At 38.4% G+C, this 23,962-nt stretch overlaps 1 protein-coding gene across 1 annotated transcript in view; it reads left to right on the forward strand.

Annotated features, from left to right (window-relative positions):
* Positions 1 to 23,962, forward strand: part of COL25A1 (collagen type XXV alpha 1 chain) — a 308,844-nt gene that overhangs the window by 205,678 nt on the left and 79,204 nt on the right. The window contains exons 8-11 of the mRNA XM_068941897.1: positions 9,859 to 9,930; positions 10,856 to 10,963; positions 14,973 to 15,008; positions 21,670 to 21,696. Of these exons, the coding sequence (XP_068797998.1) occupies positions 9,859 to 9,930; positions 10,856 to 10,963; positions 14,973 to 15,008; positions 21,670 to 21,696 (243 nt within the window). The remainder of the gene's footprint in view (positions 1 to 9,858; positions 9,931 to 10,855; positions 10,964 to 14,972; positions 15,009 to 21,669; positions 21,697 to 23,962) is intronic.

Consider the following 23,962-nt stretch of genomic DNA (forward strand, 5'->3'; position numbering starts at 1 on the left):
GAGCAGTGTCTCTGTAGCCTTGGAGAGGGCGTTCCATTCAGAAAGCATAAGTGAGAATCCTGTGCGTAGATGCTTGTCGTTAGTGGACTTACATTCAGTTGAATTGGTGTTTAAGAGAGCAAATTTGAAGGAGGTATCAGAGAAGGATACAGTAACAAATAAATATGGAAGGCCACCACTGTGATGAGTATTATATGTTTGAGGATACAAATCTAGAATTCTGAATGTTGGAGAAACTCCCAAGGAAATAACTCAGAAGTGTCAACACAGAAAAACAAGTAAAGTGGTATCAGTATAAGTGCTGATGGTACTCTTTGTTGTTCATGCCAGCATAAAATGGGAGGGCAGAGGATGGTTTTAGAGGGGAGACAAAAGTGCCATAGCTTCAACTGATCTGAAAATCTTGGCAGGAAGTTGGAGAGCTGGAAGAATTAGAAAGTGGAGAAAAATGTTGTAGGTTTCAGACCCGGGGCTAGAAGTGCTGACTAAACCTAATAAAAAGGTAGTACTGGTTTGTTCAGTGTTATCTTATTGGCAGAGGGCCTGCAGGGACTGTAGTGGAGTAGCTGATGCACAGGGACTGTTGTGTCCCACTTTGCCAAGATATACCCCTTGTGTTGGAGGGTATATCTGCTGGACCATATAAATCATGGTTATGGCTACTTTTTGTTTTTGGCAAATACAGTACAGCTAGAAAGCAAAATATCAAACTGAAGAAATTCACAGTTACGTACATCAAGGTAAAGTTAACATATGTGCAGCAGGAGGTGCCAGTTGAGATTAGCTGAGGATACAGGAGAAAGATGAACGTATATAGAGGTGGTGGATAGCATCTTGTGGGCTAGCTGTGGCTTCGCTGATTATTTAATCCATGCATATTGCAGTAAAGTACTTCTTTTTGAAATACGTAGGTATAACTTAGGTAATTTGCCCAGTCTTGTGGGTTTTCCCTTTATCATTCTGAAGTGGATTTGAATGTGTTTTGCAGTAGCCTTTCCTTTTTTTTTCCCTCCCCATGTATATTTCACAAGTAGTAAGTACTGTGATGCCTATGACCATTTTATTTTTCATGGTACAGTAGTTATGTCTTCTGCTTACTGTCTTGAGGGTGAATCTGCTCAACTTGCTGTGCCAGAGGATTTAACATGTAATTAGTGGAAGTTACATGTGTAAGCTAGTCATGCACCAAATGAAACTAAATCCATTTAATCCCCGGTTGGTTACCTTTGCATGTAATTTTCCACCATTGCCTCTGTAAAATAGAAGATTTTGGAGGTGCTGCCATGCTGTACTGTTTTACAAAAGTATTGTACCTGGAAGTGACTTTGGACTGACATCAATGTTTGGATTTGACAAGCTTGCAGGCAGATTGAGTATAATATCTAAAATATCTAAAAGTCATGGACATTTTCTAACTAATTTATCTTTTAGAGTTAAGAAGCCTAAAGGTTTTTTTTCTTTTACAACACTTTACGTATTGTTTTGAAACTCACTTACTTTAGCAAGGACCTTATTGTTCCATGTCATTTTTATGGCTTTGAAATTTCAAAAGCATCCTTTAGTCTTTCCAAAAGCTATTTGCTTTCCTCTAGGCATTTTCATTAGTAAAATAAACCAAAATATAGAGACTTGTTAGGTCGAGCTGGGACCCTGAAGCTTTAAAATCCTGCTGAAATGAAAAGAAAAACATATCTGAAATAAAAGTGTTGCTTTCTGTCCTCGCACATACCACTTCAAGTATTCATCTTGGGTCATGAGATTTTTGAGAGCTCCTTCTTTCTCAAATGATTACAAAGCTGTAAAAACAGTAATCAAGTATTTCAAAGATTTTATTCACAGTCATTAGACATACAGAGTGTATACTGTGCTTCTCTGAAAATCAGATTTTCTTCAAAATATCCTTGATAAATTTATACAGTAGTAGGGACCTGAGCCTCCAAATACTTTCCAGAGGTCATGAGCTTGTATTCTTAGAATAATGGATGTGATTTTTTTTCTCCCCCTCCCGCCCCCCCCCACTTTTTTTAAAGAATCTGAGAGGTTTCCTTAACCTTAAGGAAATCTACTTATGTCAATACTGCCTGTAGAAAACTTGAGCCAAAGCATGATACAACATCCAGTAGTCTGGATGATGTAGAAGTTCATGCTTTGAGTGTGAGTTTGAGCAGCAAGTTAACATGCCCTTTGATCTCATGAGACCACAGATAAGGTATTGGTGGGTGTGTTCAAAAATCCTAATCTTATTTGAAGAAATTTTTTTTTGTTCACTTTTATGTATTTTTGTGTCGGGCTTCTTCTCTGCTGGTTACTCTAATGTTCTAGTAGACTAAACATTTAGGTCAAATGCAGAACTAGATTTCCTCAATACCAGTGTAAGAGACAGTAATGTTAGTAAGTCTTTTGTTTACTTTTTCCAGAGGACGTGGCTTCATGACATGTCCATGGAGATTTGCATTACTGTGCTGAGCCATGACAAAATTTAAAATGATGGCTTTTAGCTTGTGGGCTGTTAGAATAAGCGCTGATGTCAGTCCACTGCTCAGTTCCAGTTGCTGAGCTCTATTCCAGTTTTAAAAAGCCTTCAAAGTTTTCTTAATGAAAGGACTTCAAAGGATTTATTGCCCAAGCAGAGATTATATCCTAATTAATGGAAAAAGACCTTCAGAGGTGAATGTTTGGAAATGGACCAGCTAGCACTGCGCATCTTAATCAATCTGCTGTCATCCTTCTGGAAATGACATAATAAGTATCTTCTCTTTTTAGTTCTGGTAGATGAGAGATTTCTTCTTTATCAGGTCTAGAAATCATCAGCCAGCAGCTGACTTTAAGTTAGTTTTGGTCTACATACAAATGAAGCCACTCAGAAGCCATACTTCAGTAGTTTCATAAAATTATTTTCTTTTCTTGGTATGTTTAAGTACATTTTCTAACAGCTGGGTCTGCACAGATTCTTTATATGCTGTTAAACCATTTAGGCTCAGATAGTGATATAATGTTCTTTTTTTATTTAACACATTCATTTTCCTTGTTTGCTTTTAGTCCATTTGCTGCTTATTTGCTGCTTGGGAGAGAGAAATGGGTGTTTGGTGATAGAATTTTTGTAGGTTCTACTCTTCTGTGCTGGAAAACTGCTAACTATAGCAGATGTAGCAAATCAGTAACGTAATAGGAAGCTTTGTTCCCGAACAGTGCATGCAGCTAATTTGTATCCTGGTTCAACATTTTGTCGAAGCCAAAATGTGTAGTACTGTAATCAGAATATTATATTAATTTATTATAATTTTACATATTTTAAACATATTGTGTCAATATCTTCCATACTGTGCCTGAATCTTTTTCTTAATTTCTTTTATAAATACTGCTCAGAAATTTTATCTGTCTTAATAGAGGGACTGCTCAGACTGCATAAATTAGCATTGTCTCCAGCTTTTTCTTTTCTTAATTTTGCTAATCTTTTTTTTTGTTTATATGAGTATACTATCAAAAGCCGGAGCAAAGGTCATGATACAGTGATGATATTCCCTAAGTGATATTCTTATGTGTGTATAAAAGTAAATTTTCTGGTTTACTATGCATTACTTCAAACAGAATTCACTGACTGAAAAGACACAGTGCTGCTTTAAATTCACACTTTAACAGTACAACTAGCCATGTAGTTAGTTCTTCTATTTTTTATTGTCCTATATGTAAAGCAAATTATAGTTTTGGTTATAAACCATATCTAACCACTGTTTAAACTATAAACTATACTGTTATTGTGCCACAATAAGACGACTGAAAAAGCTTATATGATTCCTTCTGCTAACACAATTTTCACAGAAGAAGCCTCATTGGGAAAACTGTCTGACTTCTGTTTTAATGCTGACTTGCCTGTGAGCAGTTAATTTGACTTCTGAGACTTTGTTTCCTTGTCTGTCAAAAGCCAGCAAGGGTATTTATCTACTCCATTAGTGGGTCTAATTATCTGTTCTAGTTGGCTAGTTTTAGGCTGTTGTGGCTCCAGTGGTTTCCATTAAGTTGAAACTAGGGTAACAAAGTGGAACAAGGTTGGTATTTGTAATTAGAAGAGGTTAGGAAAGAACTCAGAAGGGTACTAGCTGCCAATTTTATGTCTAAAACATTGGGAGACATGGGCTTGAACTATGCCTTCATTCAGAATTCACAGGAGTGTTCTGGCTTTGGGTGGCTCTCCAGACTATGCCTTTTATGTTAGGCTTATGAGGTACCGCTGGGGAATGCAGAACAGCTGTGACACTCGAGGGATCGAGTGCCACATACCTGCTCCCAAGATTAGGATGTTGTCATTCCCATCTTAAGAACTAGGCAGTGCGTGTCTTCGCTCACCACCAGTAAGTTTGCATCTTCCTCTTTTTTAGTAATGCCAAAGGAATGCTGAGGAAGGAAGTCTCGGTACATCCTGTTCTCCTTTTTCTATAGCCTTGGCCCATGACCGAGAAAATGCTATGTAGACATTTATTATTAAAAATATTTCATACAAGTGGTTTGTATCACTTATTTTCTTCAAAGAACTGCAGTGGTTGTAAAATGAAGAGAAACGCAATGAGCCAAGACAAAAGATTTTTGCTGTGAAGATCAACTTGTTTTCTGTGCGGACCAATCCATCTTGAAGTAAACTGATTTTTACCACCGGTTTTAGGGAGAGTAGGTCTGCCCTCAGGAAGGATATTTTGTATAGATCAGATTGTGATTACTCGTCAGAAGTCATAACTGAGTCACGTGTAGAAAAGATATTTGCCTCACTGAAAATTCATCTAATACTAGAACCAAAATAGGTAAGTGCTGGCCTTTTCGAATTTTGTTCATTTTGAAAGCAGTGCAGTGTCAGTTAGAGTTCACTGTGAAAATACAGAGGTGAATATAAAAAAATAACACTTTTACAATGATCCCTTTCTAGCCAGAGACAGCTTGTGCTAGTTCTTAAACGTTAAGTTTTTCCTATTTTAATACTGAGTCTGAACCGTTACATAATGCATTCAAATTAAAATTCCTTGCCTAAGTGAAAAGAAATTCTTGGATCCTTTTCTTTTTACAGTACGCTGTTTTAGTTAGCAGATCGCTGATGGAGAAAGCAGCAGTTATGATAAAAGGGATTATATAAAAGAGCTCCCACTGAGAGTCCATGGCACAGTGCTGGTGATACAGAACACTATTCCCCAGGGCAGGTACAATAATTAGCTGCAGGACTGGCGCTTGGTCTGAGGGATTAATTAAAGCTTGAGGTGGTGCTGGGGGGAGGAAAAACAGCCATAAAGAGTGTCACGATCACTCTGGCCTGAAGCCTGTGTGATTTGATGTGAAATAGCAGCAGCTGGCTGTAACCTTAGGAAGTGCAAGTGAACAGCAGGTGGTAATTCCTGTCTCGTTTACCATGTCTTCACAGGAACATGTAAGCTTGTGCAGCATGGATTTATTGACAGGTCAGAAGGAAAATCCTAAGGAGGACTCTGACATTTACTGCAGTAAGCAAATGCAATAGTCAAAATGGAGTTTATGTAACTTAGTGTAAAACTAGTAATGGTGATGCTTAATGTTGTTTGCTTATCATACAATAAGGTTACTATGTTCTTATAACATTGACCTCATGTAGACAGATGCACAAAGCTGAATGTACTGTGAAAAATTCAGGCCTGCTAGTGGAAATTACTCCATTGAAGAATGTGATGGATGTAATATGGGAGTTACTACGTCTGAGTAGAAAATCAAGTGGAGGGAATGATATGATGTTCTGTCATCCTTCAATTTTCTTGGTGGCCATTGCATGGGAATGAGTAGGCTTTACATACATTTCCAGGTCGGTAAGCAGGGCACTGTTATGCAGTTGCATGCCTGTTAGCCTCCACGAAACATCATGCTTGGCTTGGGCATTTGGGTAGATATTACTGGAATTGGTGCAAAAAATGGGTTGATTTAAAAATTTTAACCAGCTAGAACTTCGAGGTGAGGATGAACGGTCTGCAGTGGGATTTAGTGGGCCAGTGGTTTGGTTGATTTTTGTAGTGCTCTGTATTCTGTAAAGGCCTCCCAGGGCGTAGAACAGGAGCCCTTCCTCTGTGCAGTTCAAGAATCAAACCAAATAAAGAGAAAATTGAATAAATTTGAATCCATCTTTGAGAGCAGCTTTAGACAGAGAAAAAGTAAAACCGATCTAGGGGCTATAGGAGGCTATATATATAGCAGAGCGACAGGAAAGGAAGAGAACTCAGTTTGTGGGAAGGATAGATTTTTTATACCCTTTTAGAAACTCACTGTGTGCCAGCATTATCTGTCATGGATGCCAGAAGATGCAATGCTTTCTAAAGCCTCCCACACATACAAAAACTATGCACTTATTTTAATATCTTTGCAGGGTTCCATTTAATATTCCCATATTTCTAACCCTCCCAAATACATGTAACACATGCGAAGATGATCTAGGCCAAGTTGCCATTAGATTTCTCTAGCCATTAGTTTGGAAATTATGCCTGGGCTTGTGCAAAGGGAAAAAGGCTTTATGTTAACTGGGAACAAACTGAAAGAAGATTCTAAGCTATTGTTGAAAAACAAAGTTGTCCCCTTTTCTCAGGTATTGTTTATATAGATAGAAACCTACAATACTGGTAACTACTCTTGAACTTGTCCCTATGGTGTTGGGAGGCATTAGGAATGCTGGGGATGGAATAGGAAGTGCTCCACATGAATGTTCCTGTGTGGAGCTACATGAAACTTTCAAAATTCTTCCATTTCCTCTAAAATTTTTTATGAATTTTTCCTAGCAAAACAATGTATCTTCAGATTAAACTCCTTTCCCAATTAATTTTTAGGTCTCCTTCCTATTCAGAATGAAATAAATCAAACGTAATGTGTCTTGAGTTTCCTTTAAAAAAAAAAATCCAAATATATTTATTCAGAGGTAAGTAAGAAAATTACCGTGTTGTAATCCTAAAGGCTGATGTGTAACAATGAAGTGCTTAAAAGATTTTCTATTTATCCATTTTTAAATAAATGAGATTTATTGCTTACTACTCGGGTTTTAGTTCTTTTGTAGACTCCTTGTTTATGTTCATTTTCATTACATGAATATTGTAGTTTTATCAAAAAGAGGAATGGACCATGTGCACAGCAGGACTAATGAATCACAGATGTAAAGATTCTGGCACATAACTATCTAATAACTTCTTTAACTTATATTCCATAATAAGATAAATGCAAATTTGGTCCATCTGTTTTCTAAATGATGTTTTCTAAATCTGTTTTCTAAATGATTCCAATCTTAGCAGTGTCTCAGGAGTGTGTTTCTTTAAATGTTTGGGAGTTTTACCTTTTTTGTTTTCTTTTTGTTTCAATTGTTTCTAAAGAGGATATTTCAGGTCACCGAGGAATGTATTTAGCCATACCTCAGTTCATCCGAAAGAAGTGGGGAGGCTGTTAAAACTTTCACTGACTGAAAGAGATCCACCTACAGGGTCTCAGCTTCCTCTTGTCTCACTAGGGTACCTGAAGAATAAAGCTGCTGAGTGCATCTCAAATGCATCAGTGAAGGACATGTTGTCTACATCAGGAAAATAGCTATGCCTTTTTTTTTTTTTGTAAAGATCAGCATAATCTTTGTGATCTAGAGGATCTTTGATGTTGTTGGAGGATACAAACAGAGCAGATATTTGAAATGTTAGAAGAACCTGCTGCAGCTATTGCCTATTGGTGCTTTCTGCCAGGCATGCACATGGCACAGCTCTCTGGCCGGCTGGGGCTCGCAAAGGGATTGTCTGCTGTAGTGCCCTGCGCTGCCTGACTTGGTGTTGATGGGGAACTCCTTGGAAGCCATCATGTCAGGGAGCCACAGCCTGCACAGCCTTCCCTTTTCGAGCTGCCAAATTGCACCCCTGCAGCTGTATGTTCCAGGCCTCCCAGCAGGGGCTATGCCACCAGCTCCTTCTCACAGAGGTTGTGTGGGTGCCTGCATGCCTGTAGGGAGCTTAGAGGTACTAGGGTATATTTTATTCTGTGTTCCTCAGCCTGCTGTCTCTCAGCCGTTGCCTGACTGTCCATGAACAAACCTTTGAGAACCTCTGCTTCAGACAGTGCGCTATGCTAAAGAAAAGGAGAGGGTTTGGGGGTTTCTTTCGGTATACCGCTCTACCTCAGGAGGCCTCAGCTTTATTAAAGGTTCAATTCCCACCTTCCAAGGCAATGTGAGAAGGATGTAGAACTGAGAGCAAAATTCACCTCTCATAGTAGCCCACAATTACAAAATTCTTCTTTGCTTGCATTAGTACAGTAAAAGTTCTGCACGTTAGTACACAGAATGTGAGAAATCATATGCACCATACAGTGTTGGAGGGGAAAAATTTTACCCTGGATATGAAAATACTGCTATGTATATATTGAAAATGTTGAACTTGGCCATTCTGGAGTATCCCAGATTTAGTAGTAGACTGTTGTTTAGTGTTTATAATTGTGTATGTGTTACCAGTTTATGTTCTGAATGTCATATGTTAAACAGAACTTGAGGAGCAGGATGGTAATTATACAAAGTGCTTCAAAATCGCCTGTCGCTGCTGTCTAGTTCTGCAACAAACCAGAGTCAAAGCTTTCTGTGCAGTTCTCTATGAGCGTGTAGCACGTTTTAATTGAAAATGACTCACTCATTAGCTGGCTAATAGCCTAAGAACTGTCAAATGATCATAACGCTTCCTTTAAATGTTAAGGAAGTCACCTCTGTGCAACTTCCTCGCTTTATATTCTTGATGTAAAGTAACAACGTTTTGCCTAATTCTGTTTTCCATATGACAGAGAAGCTGTTACCTGTCAGCAGGAAATGTGGGACATACTAAACATAGTGTTTGTTCTGTTTGTCTGTTAGTAAATTGTCTTTGTGATGTTTGTGTTGTGCTGTTCTGGTACCATGTTATGCTGTGTCCCTAGGGTCTGCCAGGCTTCCCCACAGCTGCTGCTCTGCACAGTAATCAGATCCTCACCGTCAAGGTTTGTGGCTGACATGTACCTGTTCAGTCAGGTCTCTCTGTATCAGCATAAAAGTGCACATGAAAAATTGATTTTTACCATTGGATACCAGTGAATCCTTAATGGTGGACCTAAGTCAACTCTCAGTGACTTTGCATTGGTGTAAGCACTCCTAATGCAGAGCATGAGATCAAATCTATAACTGTGTACAGTATTACCCCCAGCAGCACCCACATTCCGTGTGTTCTTGATTAGTATTTTATTTTTAGATGAGGTTTTACTGTAGTTATGCTTTACTGAGGCATACAGGAGTGTGGAAAATGTCTGGGAACTGTATACTGGCTATATGTAGAGTCAGTTATCTGTATCTGTTATGCATCAGAAGTTTAATCTGTATGTGCAGATTTTTCCAAGTGCATTTGCAAATTAAGCGGGAAGGATTGAAGCAATCTGGTTAAGCTGGGACTGTAGTCCTTATTAAAATGACACCATTCTTCATGGCACAATATGCTGGTTGGAAAATCTGACTGAAAGTTGAACTGGTGCTTTGTCTCTAGAAGCTTTGCTGAAAGAACAACATACAAGAAAAATTGATTTTTAGAGCCTGGATGATGAAAAATTTAAATGTGAAGAATTCTCACAAGAAATCTGTGGAGATAAAAGTTGCACAGTTAACTCATTGTATGTGATTAATCCATCAGTAATAAAGCATTGTGTCCTGTATAATTAGAGGTTAATTTCTTCACAGTTTCTGTCAGGCAGAAGCACCAGTTTATATTATTTTAGTTATTATAAATCTAATGAATATATCTTTATTTCTTTCTTGGGCCTTCTGATGTCTATTCTTCAACTCTCTCATCTCTGATCTTCAACCTTTGACCTCACCTGCCTGATCAGATGGTGTTTCCTAAAATCAATCATGGGTTTCTCTCTGCTGATCAGCAGCTCATTAAACGCCGCCTCATTAAGGTAGTGCTTGATCTCACTGGAATCTGGTTCTTCTTTACATTCAGTTTACTCTTTGCTGTACCTTTTTTGTCAGATGCCTTCTTATAGCAGGTTGTTCATTTGAAAATATTTTGGAATGAAGCAATTGTTGGTGAAATTTATCACTTAAAAGACTATGATCAGCTTTGCTGAATGGTCCACATTTAAGATGCAGTCAGCTTTTTTCAGTGGTTTGCAGAAATGTTCTACTGGAAGTTAATTAAATTGAGCACTATTTTTTGTGATTTTTTTTTTCAAAAGGGGAAGGTAATATGTTTTGGCAGCTTTCTTGAAAATTGCCATTGAAATTTGGCTTTTGCAAATTAATTGGTCTAAATCATTAAGAGAGTTGGCTAATTATCACTCTAAAATGGCTCCCCAAAACAGTTTAAATATTATGTGCAGGTTTTTAGAAAAGTAATTATTTTCCATCCTCATTTTTGAAGTCTTTCTCTGCATCACTGATGGGCCCTGGAAGATTGCTATGTAAACTTTACAATTCTCACAGATACTTTTTTTTTTTTTTTTAAACTGAGCTTTGTTATGATCATGACAATCTTAAAGCAAACGTTTCACCTGCTTGTTAAAAATAATTACGTTCTCTGGAAAACTGGATGAGTAAAAGTTTGCTAAGCTACCCCAAATTTTAATTCTAAGTCCTGCTGTAGGACTGCTGTAGCAGTTTAGAATCTGAGCCTTCTGCCCTGCGACTGTTTGCACTGGACAGGTGCAACACACTGGTCTTCAGGCAAAGTGCTATCTCTGCCATAAGAAGTGAAAAAGCCAGTAATCAGCTCATGGCAGTTACTTCCAGCCTGTCTTGCGCTCTTTCTAGGTAAATCAGTGCCAACTTGTGTGATTGATGCCTCTAAAGCAAACTTCTAATAGCGTTTTTTTGTTGGTTTAGGGGGACCAAGGACAAGCTGGACCCCCTGGGCCTCCAGGGCCTCCAGGACCCAGAGGTCCCCCAGGAGATACTGGCAAAGACGGTCCTCGAGGGATGCCTGGCGTACCGGTGGGTTAGTCTGTTGCTGTTATGATGTCCAGATTCCTCTCATGTGCCAGCTCACCTTCCAAGATATTTTATAAAATAAGATTTGTGAATATAATTGTGGAAGCTGAACCTTCCACAGAGACAGACTATGTGGCATACCTAAAGAGAGAGAAGGACATACACGCACATACACATACGCAGATACAGCAGGGCTAAGGGTAACACCTAGGTGTCTTGCCTTCCATCCCTGGTAGTTTTTCCCCACAGATTCTAGGATTTCCGAGTTGCTCGTTGATGTTTTAATAGCTGTGTGAGGAGGGCCTGTCCTGCTCTACCAGTAGCAAATGTTTCTACTCAGGCTTTGAGATAAAGCTAAATTGGAGACAAGGTCATTGCATGGACTGGCTTGACTGCTAGCTTCCTAATGATTTAGCCTCAAAAATCCTGAAGTTAAAGTGATAAATTGCTAAACACTGGCTGCCCAAAGTATGATAAAACACTCCAGCTACTCCGTTCTTTGAATCAGATTCTGCCATCTTTACACAAGTAGAAAAGTACTGTTTTCTTTGACTTGTCCCTCATATTTCATTAGAGCTACCAGCAGAATCCAGTATATTGTTCATTGTTTGTTTTAGGCACAGGATCAGACCCAGAGCTTTTTGGCTCTTCGTGACCTGATGAAAAACTTTTTAAACAGACACATAAACGCATGACTTTTTTTTCCAAAATGTGAAATTGTTTTTTGTTTTACATTTTGTGACCTCCTCAAATTTCCTATCTTTTGAAAGAAGTATCTCTCCTTTCATTATGAATCTCCATGTGTTATTAATATGGAAGCAGAGTCTCAGACAGGCGATAAGAGAACTGAAGCGTCACATGTGCAGATCCACGCATACACACCTCGTAAGTAAAGGTCAAGGCTGAGAGTACATATAGAGAACTAGCAAGGTGAAGAGCAGCACTAGAAATAGAAACAGTTTTTGAAAGAAAAATCATAGCTCATTATGTGAGGCCAGGACAGGAAGGCAAAAAACTTCCGTGCAGGGCCTTTTTAGGTAAAAACAAGAAAGAAAATATCTAAGCTACTATTTTGGCCTTGTTCAGGTTTCCTAATACAAAATTGTACTAACTGTACAAATATAACATAACATGATCGTAATAGTAGGGCTCTGCTAAAACTTCCTGGGAAAATCCAGTAAGACTTTGCAATTAAGGACTGTAATACTTAGGTTTCTTAACAAAATTGCCCTGAAAATTTCTAAAACAAGATTATGAAATGGCAGTTAAATCTATTGCTATCTTTTGAAATGCTTTACTTTGGCTACCTACTCATTTTCAGTTAGTCCTGCAGTACATCCATGTTTTGGACTTCACCTGGATATCCCTTGTATTTGTTTAATGTGGTACAGTTTGACTGCGTTCAGCATCTGCTTCTGGTTTGATGTGGTGGTGAGGCTGAAACCACAACCAATTTCTAATGCAGTGATAACACTTTTGTAGTTTACGTACATGAAGCTAGGAGAATCAGTTGTTATAGGAAGTACTGCTGATTACAATGTGACTGTGGGTTGCTTGGGGTTTTTTGGCCTCTCAGCAAAGGGAACATTAGTGTTTCTCATTACAGGAAAGTAATGCTTTTTATGCAATGAGGTCATTCCACTTTATAATAGTTCTGCAGTGATTTTGACTTTAGATGGCAAGAGAGAGTTTCTTTTTATAGTTTTTTAAAATGTGGCTATCTTAAGCCCTATGGCATTATGAAAAATCAGTTTACAGTACTGCTAGAATCAGATGCAAACAAGCGCTCAGATGGAAACCACCCAGACTGCTGATTATTGTTACCATCTTGCTCCTTCTCAGTGTCCTGTAGCTTCAGGTTAATGTTGCTCATCCTCAACAGGCTTGTTCCTCCAAGGTTGTGTGATTGATATTTAGTCAGGCAGGACACCTGTAAAGGGAATACATGGCCCACAGGTAGCGACAGCTTTGTATTTTTAAAGGATATGTGTGGACTTTTCAGCTGAAGAGCAGTCCCTGTTGTCCTAAACATTCAACAAAACAGTAGCTGTGAATTGTTAGGAACCTGGATGTTCCAGCGTCCCACATCTGGAGGAGGCAGTCCTCACCGTCATTATAAGGCAATCATTTCCTCCTTTGCAATGCTAGGCAAAGAAACAAACAAAAAAAACCCAAAGAACGACTCTTCTCTTCCAGCCTGTTCTTCTCAAGCAAAGTCCTTACAACCGTCAGATCTCTAAGATGTTTTGGCCCCCTCCTTACCCATGCCCATACACTTGCTGTGTATCCCGAGAAAGTCAGGAACCAAACTAGCAAGGCAGAGGGAGCAGCTCTAGCCTGCAACCTTCGTTACTGCTCGTCCTCTGTGTAGCAGGGTTGAGAAGCAGTCTGTGTGCTCGCAACATCTCTATCTGTGCTATTAGTACCTCACATGCTAGAAGTGTGTATCCTATTCCAGATACTTAAAGCCTCTAGAGATTAGGACGAGGCAGTTTCTGGGCAGGAAATCTTGAGAGGTGAGGAGGTAGAAATAGTAGGGAAATGCTGCTGGGCCTCTTGCCAGCAAAGAGGGCACCAAGGAAGGATAGGGATGTAAGGAATGGTTGTGCCAGCTTCTGCCAAGTCTTTCTTTGGAGATCAGCAGAAGAAACAGTTAGGACTTGAACATATTTGCCTTTGCATAGAGCAATATTCAGCATTGGTGCTTCCCCTGCCATACCCTTCCTATCACCAGATTCCAGTACAAGGGCTTTGAAACTTTAGCACCTCCAAAAAGAAGTGGAAGGAGAAAATAATTCTTTCCTGGTAATGGAGCAATAGAATATGATGGCAGGTCTTGAAATCCTTTCACTGTAAAGACGATGTGTCCCAACATTTATGGACCTATCCTGATGCTGATTTCAGGCTGTGAGATTGCTTGTATATACAAGTTAGCAAGGCTTCAGAGTGAGCTGAAAAGTCCAACAGGCTTGGGTAATTAGCTGTCTGATGCCTGTGCTTGTGTGGTTTCTCTCTCCTGGGTATCTCAATGTGTTTGCAGATGGCACATTTCTGCTTCTGAAGGCAGTGCACACGTACCCAGAGAAGCAATTCTAATTCTTTTTAATTGTCAAAAAGATTAGCATCATCACAATGCTCACTAATTTCTTAACAGTAGGTTTTCTTTTGCGACAAAGCTTTTAAAGAAGATCCTGCAGCTGTGTTGATGCAAGAATACGTGGGCTGCCCTATGAACTGTTGGGTTTACAAGGCAGTGATGTGTAAACCAGGTTGTTGAAATGATCAGAACTCTGCTTTTGGATGGGTATTTTTAGCCTGTATTTTACAACTGATCCATTTACTGGCTCTGTAGACAGTTATATGCGTACATGTGGGAAAAGGGGATCACAATAGGTTCTAACTTAATGTAGAGTGGTGCCTACAGAAAGAGAATGCATGGCAAAAATTATGGGTTACCGTTTTGAAAGCCAGTCTAGATATTTAACTGCTGAAAATAATAATTATTGCATGACTTCAAAATCACAATATTCATGTGTTTATGCAACATGATAATATGCAGCAGTAGGTTTTGCCTGGTGACTGAGGTGATGACACAGAGTAGTAAGTAATTTTAGAATACATAAACACTGCGATTCGGCACATGTGTGAAAATAACCTTTCTCTGTGTCCTTTAGTACCACTGACTGGAACGGAATATTTTGATTGGAACAAAGAGACTGGGAGTCAGGACATGAGTACTTAATTGTTGCTTGGAGAACTAACCTATTAAAAGATTATGAAACAGTATTTTGCCTTTTAAAATGTTTGTGATTTGGCCTGTTACTTAAAAAAAATGCATATATGCATATATATGTGTATATATATATATATTTGATGTGCAGTCAACTACCATATTTGTTTAAGAATGGAATTTTAATACACTTTGATATTAGGTACAGAACTGAACGCAGGAATGCAGGAAATATTACGGTATTACTGAGATCATTCCTTTTTTTGTTTTGTTTTGTTTAAGGGGGAGCCAGGAAAACCAGGTGAACAAGGATTGACAGTAAGTACTCCTCTTTTCTTTTCCAGTTTGCTAATAACTTGTAACAGAATACATATATACTTTTTAAAATGTGAAACTTCAAAACACTTTATGACTATTTATTCCCTAACCTTTTTTTGTCACAGACTATTTGAAGTCTCATCTGTGAAGAAAAGATGAGAAAGACAAATTTCCTCCTCTCACATAAAAATGCCTGCTATATAAGGCCAGAAGAATCTGGCAGAAGTAGAGGGAAATAGGAACAGCTAGGTGCACAGCAAAGGAAAAGAGCCAACTCAGTTGTCCCCCACTTATAAAGCCCCACTCCTGGAGGCACCTGTTTATCACTGCCTCCAAAGTTGAGTTGTTTCTACCTTGTGAGCATGGGGCAGCAGAATAGCTATCTACTTGTTTAAAGGGAAAAGTCTCAGTTGTCTCTCTGGCAACAATTCTGGCCCCTTTCCTGCCAGAATAGTGAATACACAGCACTGCATACTGAAACTCTGAGTATTCTTCTTGATATCTTCTTCTTTTTTTCCCCTCTGTATGGGAGAATGTAACAGCCAAATGAATGTTTTTTACAGTAAGTGTTTTCTATTGCATCCAGAACTAATTAATCCTGTTCGTTTGGAAACAAATTGAAGCTCCACTGCTTTTAAGCCAGCTTCAGCCACAGGGTAAGGCATCAGAAGTTTCTGATTGTCACATATTCCCAGCCTGTGAAGCCTGCAGTGATTTTTTTTCCCCTTAACACTCTCAAAACACTCATGGTCGTTCTTATTTTTTATGTGAGATGACAGAACTGTAGCCCATGGCATGTGGTTTTGATTCCTGAATGCTTCTGAGTAGGAATATTATGGGCTCAGCAATCAGATCAGATATGATTGCTAACTGTTTGAATTCATGAAGTTTTACATAGGTATGATGGTACACTACTGTGACAAATTGTAAAACATTTTGGATTGCAGTGGGCACGTATTTTTCACAGAAGATAAAACTAGGATTCTTAGGCTCTGAAATACCCTGCTGTGATCAGACAGTTAAAATCTTGTAGCTTTTCGTTTCAAGATAATGATGTAACAAGACAAAACCCAAAGCCTCCTGAAGGTACCATGGAGAGTTTTGGCAAGTTACTGGATTCTTTTTAGTTCTGTGCTCCTTTTGGTTCTTGATTGCCTGTTGTTAATTATGTGCATAATAGCTGTGAAGGATGTTTGTTTGCTTTGTTTTACTTGTAATATTCTTCTATTTGCCCTCTGGATCAAAATCACTTAGATTCTACAACAGTGTCTTCCTTCTCTTCCTGACCAGATCTTCAGGGTCAAAGAATTGCTGAGGTTTTTTAGGAGTAAAACATTCTCCATCACTTTTTAGTCTCCATGCTCAGAAGATTCCCATCTTTCTAAAGTAACCAGCCTTGTATAAGTACAAAAGAACTGCTACTGATCTGTTCCTCTACATCACCCATGAGAGTGTGTTTAAATAGGGAGAAAAGGTGTTTTAAAAAGCAAATCGGCAAGCTGAGTTAGAAAAAGGTTCTAAACTACTTGAATTCCTACCCCTAAATGCCAGGTCTAAAAGCTATTATGGTTTCAGAAGTGTATAAGTTGTGTATAGATCAAATAAAGAGCATCAGAATATCAGAGAGGCAGTTAATTTTTATTCCTCTTGCTGCTCTTGACATACCTTTTATGCCAGTACAGATTTTCAGACTGTCTCTGTGGAAAATAATCATTTACTGTCTGTAGCTCCTTCTGACATCTTCCATCGTATATTTCTGCACTACAAATATTTCTGTATTTCCATACTGAAAATTGAGATGCTACTGCATCTCAGCCTGTTGAGGCAACAACCCCCTGTTGGTTTCCTACTTGCCCACATGTGCAAGGCACTTTCCAGTAAGAAACCAAGCACTGTGTCATGTGCTCTGGAGGTTCTTCCAGGATGGAGGCAGGATACAGCCAAGGGGAGCACCAGGTGCTGTGAAACAATCCCTACAGTTTGGATGTGTTTGCTGAAGTTGATGAAAGTCAAAGCCAGTTTGTATCCTGTAGGATCATACTGTTAGTGTAATTAAAATCAGTGATGCTGTTCAAGTGAAGAAGAGTTTGCAGCCCTGAGCTCAAGGTTATAATAATGGGAGTAGAAGTTGTTCTCTTTTATGTTTTGGCAACTGTGTTTGGTAAGATGCCTTGGTATTTCTTGGTGAATGTACAAAATAGTATGAGAGCTGATAAACTAAGCTTTAATCCGTGGACTAGCAACTGCACAGCTTGAAATTACTTAGTTTTCTATTTTCCCTTCTTCCAAGCGGAGGAATAAAACTCTTGCAGAGTGAAAGATGGTAGATAATGAGATAACAGCATGTTTTCCAGCTTGTATCTCAGAATGCACCATAAGCCTATTACACCATGTTGAGTAACTTGTGACCTACTCACACAATATATGCCTTGATTCACAAAAAGTTTAAAACATTTTAATGCATTTGGAATTCTGGGAAGTGTTCACATTCTCATTTCATTGAAATAGGAAATTCAGTTGCTTTAGTGAAAACATGGCAATTTACTCCAACTGATAATCTGCTGCCGCATGCTCCCCCATTTTCAAAAAAACTCTGTGTCAATAAAGAAAATCACGTTTCAGATGATGTTATGAGAGAAGGCAGTAATGATTCAGTGCCTCTCTCCATATCAGGCGGGAGAGGTTTGCTTGGACCAGATACAGAGAATGACAAAGTCTGAGGTCTCTTGCATGAGTTCTCCTGCTTTGGCATGAAAGAGCTCAGCCTATCTTGAGTGCACAAGGGAACGTAACTTGAGAACAGGGAATGGCTTCTCTTTTTTCCCCATTTATAATATAAGTATGTGCAGACAGGGGATAGGCTGAGGAAGGAGAGGGTTCGGAAAGCCAGTTGTCGCATGCAGGGATCTCTTTGTTCTCCATTGAAAATCTTTCCAGATTGTCAGAGTGCCAATCTGCTTCTATTGCTCCCCTATCCATGTGGTTGCAATGTTGTGGAGAGCTGTTTCCAAGGTTTTTCAGCTCTGTTGTTCTTATGTCAGGAAGGACCTATTTCCTCTTAGACCCAAATAGTGTTCAATTCACTTTTGGTATGATGGAGGCATAGGTTTAAATTGGAAAAATTAAATTAATTTGAAGTATGTATCCTTAATATCAGAAGGATATGTAAGAACGACTAGTTAATTGCAATCCGTGTCTAGTTTCCAGGACACCCTGGAACAGCCACTCTCTACAAAAGGTAAAGAGGATCTGAAGTTTTCCCCTGCCTTAAGTTCTTGAAGATACCCTCATTCCTCCTTGCAGAAAGAAGTAAGAGAATTCAGAGGGAGGTCGAGCAGTGTGGTGACACCAAAGGGGCAGTAAATTTTGAAATGTTATGTGGAACAAAATGTCTGCTCTGGAAGAGGGAAGGCCGGTAGTTCCCTTGATTTTTCACCCTTTTCAGTTAAAGCTGTGTGCTGCTTCTCATAATTCATCTCTCTGCCCATGTCATATACCTGGTCTTCCTGACAAGGAGGACTTTTAAATGCCATATAAGAATTCTTCTGTTTTATCTTCGCATTTTTAGCATGGATCATAAGTGAATTTGTGATCATTCGGAACTCAAAAGCTAAGATTCCTAGGTGCAGACTATTATTAACGAGTACTTAAATTGTGGTCAGTGACAGGAAAACTCGAAGGCTGATACTCATAGATTGACGTTTTCAGACTGTTAAATTGCAATACAACAGACACTGTGCTTGGGGTGTTTTTGTTTTGAATTCCTGTACTGGAAGGTTTTTTTAAACATTATTGGTGCTTTTATGTTTAGAAGAGTTTTAAACTAGTGCATAGTGAAAAAAATTTGGAATTTTAAAAATTTGCAATGATTTCAGCTCCTTGGAAAAGAAGTCAGTGTAAACATGTTCAGTGTATGAGTCAACCACTTAATTGTCACTGAAAAAAATACATATTATTTTTTTTCCCCAGAAATTGGCTTTCAAGTCATATAATTAATTTTATAGCTGTTTTGCATGAAAAAAACAGTCCAAAACAAGCACAGTATTCAGGTAAAGGTGTCTCTGTGCAAAAGAAATCAACACTATAATGATTAACCCAAACACAAAATCCCTGTGCTTACGATGTATATGCCAGACTAGCAGTTTTGTACTTATTCAGACTTATTGGGCATCTGATCAGGAAAACTAGACCTGATGTTATTATTTTTCCTAGTTATTCAGACTAGGAAAGTTATTCCTTCTTCCCAAGAATATTGCCATATCTGTGAAGGACAGCCGAAGAGAGTAACTTCTGCAGTTAACTATGCAAAGCATCACATCTTTAAAATGAATTAATAATAATTTTTCATTTGATGTAAAAAATGAACAAAATGAACTCGGAGAGCAGGCAGAACTGACTGGGCCAAGGCTAGATGCATGAATCCTTGTAGCTTCTATGGGAAATGGCTAATAGCGATTTTGTTTTCAATAGGCAGAGCTCTTGCTGCAGCTCTTTTTGTTTCACTCTGGTAGCACATCCATAGAAAATTTTAGAAGGAGATGTTCTCAATCAGTTTAGCTGCAAAAGTTTGCAAAGAACTGGCAGCTGAAGGGTAAAATCTTAGTCAGTGCCTCTCATGGTGGTTATTTTTTACTCAATACAAATGTAATTGGCCTGAACTTACAAGTACTAGTCTTAGGAGAAAATAGTCTTTGGCATTTTGTAACCTCTATACTTCAGTAACTGTTGTCTGGAATGTCAAAGCAATGATTAGGAAAAAGATGATGAGAAGCTCTATCTGAGCACTAATTAATAGTTATTGCTGCTCTTTTCATGAGTGCAGGCAATGGCTTAATCAGAAGTTATATGAGGTTTCCCGTTATAATGAATCTGTTTTCTTATCTGTTGTTTTATCTAGGCAATTCATCAATACTAAAGCATTGCACCTTTCAGTACTAGTAGTCAAGAGATTATGATCTTTATAAAACACTTATCAAACATGCAGCAACATGACTGCAAAATTACTTTGTGTGCCAACTGCACGCAGAAAATGGAATCAGTGGGCACAACACTGACTCTGCTGTGGTGAAAGAGAATACTTTGTGTGCAACCTGCTCTTTGCTCTTCATGGGCATCTGCTAGTTTAGGTTTCTTTCCTAAGTTTTTTATGCCTTTAGATTGGTAATTAGAAAGTTGGTGGAAATAAGGAGATGTTTCATGATTCCTGTAGGCACCAAAGGGGAAATATGCATTCTCAGGTGCAGTCTTGGAACTTTTTTTGTCCCACAGACATATGGATACAGTACCTTCTAAAGTCCTTCTAGTTACAAAGAACTTTCACTTTAATTAGGCAATATGCAAGTTTAAACAAACAGATTTTTTTGCTAAGCTTTAGTATAAGAGAGTTTTTGTATAGCAGTGTATTTCATTATTGCGAAATATTTTACTTTAAAACTTTTTCAGTGTACAAAAACACTCATTTTTCTATTATTTTTTCTTTAGGAGCTTTCATGTGGTGTTTGCACTCCCTGTCCGTGAAATCTGATCCCTTGTGAAACAAATCATTACTGCTGCCCCAGACTTGCAAACAGAAGATACCCCAAACCTTGATTTCCTACATTTCTTTAAATATTATTAAACAACTAAGACATTTGAAATTGGTTACAAAAACGCCTTGAAAAGCTATTGCTAAAATGGCACACCCTAAAATTATTGTGCTTTTGAACTGCAACCTTTACAGGGCAGAATTGTTTCCTATTTTGCAGCTTGCTAAAATACAAATAACAGATTATGATTAAAAGGGAAAATATAATTGTAACATTAGATGGGAGGCCTAGAAAGAATCCTCAACTCAGTGCATGTATTTTGACTACATTTGGGTTAGCCTTTTCTTTCTAACATAATGTCAGAAATATGGTCAGCTGGACTATTTTCCTACCGCCTTCCCTCTGCACTGTGGCCACAACCACTTAGGTGCTTTGGAGACTCCAGATGAGAAATGGGTTCTGTTAAAATCAATGGGACTTTGACTCCTTTATGACATTAAGCAGCCTTCCTGAACTGAAACATCTCTTCTTGCCATCTTAATTCATGGGGAAAAGAGAATGCTTTTTTACTTCCCAAGAGTATTCTTAATGATTTCTGAAGTATTTACTGTTACTTGGAAATGATGGCACAGATTGTATGTTGGGGTAAAACACGGTGTTGTATCCTGATACCTTTAAGGAACTAGAAGGTGAAGAGATTTTGAGGCATATGCTTCTCTCTGTCTTAAAAGATACTTGGTTGCATAAACCTTGCTTTTATACTGCCAAGCAGATATGTTCCTGCAGGCACACAAGTGGCTTTTAGCTGGTATCAGAAACAGGAAAACCTCAGTCTTCATAATGCTGATGGATTTGTCAGTATTGGAAGAAACAGATGGGATGGAAGAGAAAAGATTAGAAGAGGGGAAAGTTTGGGTCTTCCAGTTAGTAGTTAAATCTTTTCCAAAAGAGAAGAGAAAAGGTCCATTGTGCAGCAGAAAGTTTTACTTTTCCTTGATGCATAAAACATCAGCTGGTTTCAGTCCAGTTTCCGAATGTTTACACAATAAGACATTTTTAATTGGTCATTTAACTTTAAATTAACAGTTTAAATTGGCTACAGTTAATATGTTAATTAAATTGTTTTCCCTTTGCAGGGACCTCAGGGGCCTGCAGGACAAAAGGTATAGTATAAACAACAATGCTGTGAAAGTGATTATTCTTCCTGGTGCTAAATTGTAAGCAGAAAAGGTGAGTGGAATTAGCTACTGTACACCACATTGAATCAGTTAGTTTAGGCTCTGAATTTTTTTTTGTGCAAGCATATAATGTGAGACATAAGATTTCTAATTTACCCATTAAAGGAAGTTCAAGCAATGCAGAGCAAACTTTTCAGTCTGTCTTAACTTTCAGATGAAAAGGTTGCTATAGTTTTCTTATTCATGCACTGGTATAGCTATGAAACCAAAGTTAAAACATTGTGAAAGATGGGGAGATAGAGTTTCTGATTAAATGCATGTCCTTACTCAAGTAGATCAGTGCCATATGACTAAAAAATTGACCAGCAGAAACAAAGGACATAGATGTTGCTGATAAATTATGTTTGACTGGCTGTATTCAGGTGGTTTGTCCGTGTCTTCCTGTTTCTTCAGTAACCTGAGAACTGACTTCCTGTAAATGCTTTCAGCTTTGTTTACACTTGTTAAAACTGATGGCCTCAGTTTGATGGAGTGAACTTTGGATTTATAGAATTATGCTGTTAAAACAATCCTAAATATATTGGCAATAGCAGCTAGTAAGTGGCACTTTTCCAGCGTCTCACCACGTACCACCAAGGCAGATCATTTTCAAAGGTACTTCAAAAGATAAAAGGTGTTATGGAAGATATAAAATAAAATGGGCTTAGTTTGTGTAAAGAAATAAAAGAATAAGTAGTTTTAACATATGTGAGAAAGATATTCCCTCTGTTTTTCTTTGTCTGAGTTCATATTCTTGAAAGTGACAGTTTGCTTGCCTCTATTAAAATGGAATTTTTCAAACAAAAGGAAAAAACCAGCTGATACGTAAAAATATAATCCCAAAGCATATAAATCAGTGCAATTTTGTCAACTGTGAGCAGGACAGAGTTTACAGGTTGAAGGAGACTACCCTTCATGTCTAGCAATGCAAGGATGTGACATGAAACGTTGCCATTATAAAATTATTTCCTAAGATCCCAGTGGGGTATTTCACACATATAGCATCAGCAAAATCCATGTGCTGATGTATTTTTGAAAACTTTTACTTGCTTAAGGACATGGTAGAATCAGCATTATTTATGCTCTCTACCATAAATATTTTGTAAGAAAAATCAGTAGGTGTTTAAGGCTGTTGTTGAGAGCAGGAACTTTATAAAAAGGATGGCTTATTCAGTCTGATGGAGGGTGAGCAAAACTCACCCTCCTGAATTTTGTCTTCTAGTTTCATGGAAAAACGATACAAATATGTGAAAATGTTCACTAAGGCCCCTTTGCACCGGCTAGCAGTTAATGGCCATGCATCTGGCAAACAGAGGCAACAGCAATCTTTAGGAGTAAGGGAAAGTTTTGTGGGACATGGGGACAGGCTGAAATGCCAGTGTGTTGTTTCTTGCTAGGGTTCCAGTGCTACTGTATGGAATTCAACCAGGTTCCTACTGATTTGCAGCTCTCTTATGAGATGGAGCCTCTTGGGAGTTTTTGAGGCCCTCATGTGTCCTTCCTTTTCTTTTATTACAGGATTATTCCATCCATTATTTTATCAACTCTTTTCATTGATGAACATGTACATCCATTCTGGATGCATTCCGTTCTGGTTTTGGTGTCCTTTCCTAATCCATTTGTAATGAAACTTCTAACTGATGTGGGTAGAAGGGAGAATGCCATGTACTGATTCTTGAGTCTCAAAGAAAGCAGGGCCTGTAGGGCTTCACAGGGTGCTTATTTGTACAAAAGGTAATAGGCAACTGCACATTTCACTATTGGCAAAGCCTCTGCCTTTCCCAATACCCTGACCTCTTTTTAGAGTGTCAGCCTTTCAAACATCTGTCTTGCTTCTGTGACTTGTTCATATGTTCAGAAATGAAAAATAAAAATAATTATTTCAACTTCCTTGCTGTGCAACACCATTATTATAAAAAAAAGAAAAAAAGGAAAAAGAGAATGCTGTGTAAGCCCATACAGTTTTCCTGCTTTCCTCATGCCACAGGTTTTTATTAAATATCTATATTGACAGTTATACAAGTTTCTACAAAGAAAAAACCCTGTCCGTTGTACAGAAACTTAAAGTTGTACAAGAGCTTTGTAAAAAGACCCCTCCAGTGTTACAGCTCGGTGCTAATTCTTTGCTTTCCTTCTTTACGTCTGCTCCTTGTTTCTAGTCTCTGTTGGTTTTTCAATTTTGATTGCAGTAATGCTGATGCAATTTAAAAGG

This window comes from Struthio camelus, chromosome 4, assembly GCF_040807025.1.
Source record: "Struthio camelus isolate bStrCam1 chromosome 4, bStrCam1.hap1, whole genome shotgun sequence".
NCBI classification, from domain to species: Eukaryota; Metazoa; Chordata; class Aves; order Struthioniformes; family Struthionidae; genus Struthio; species Struthio camelus.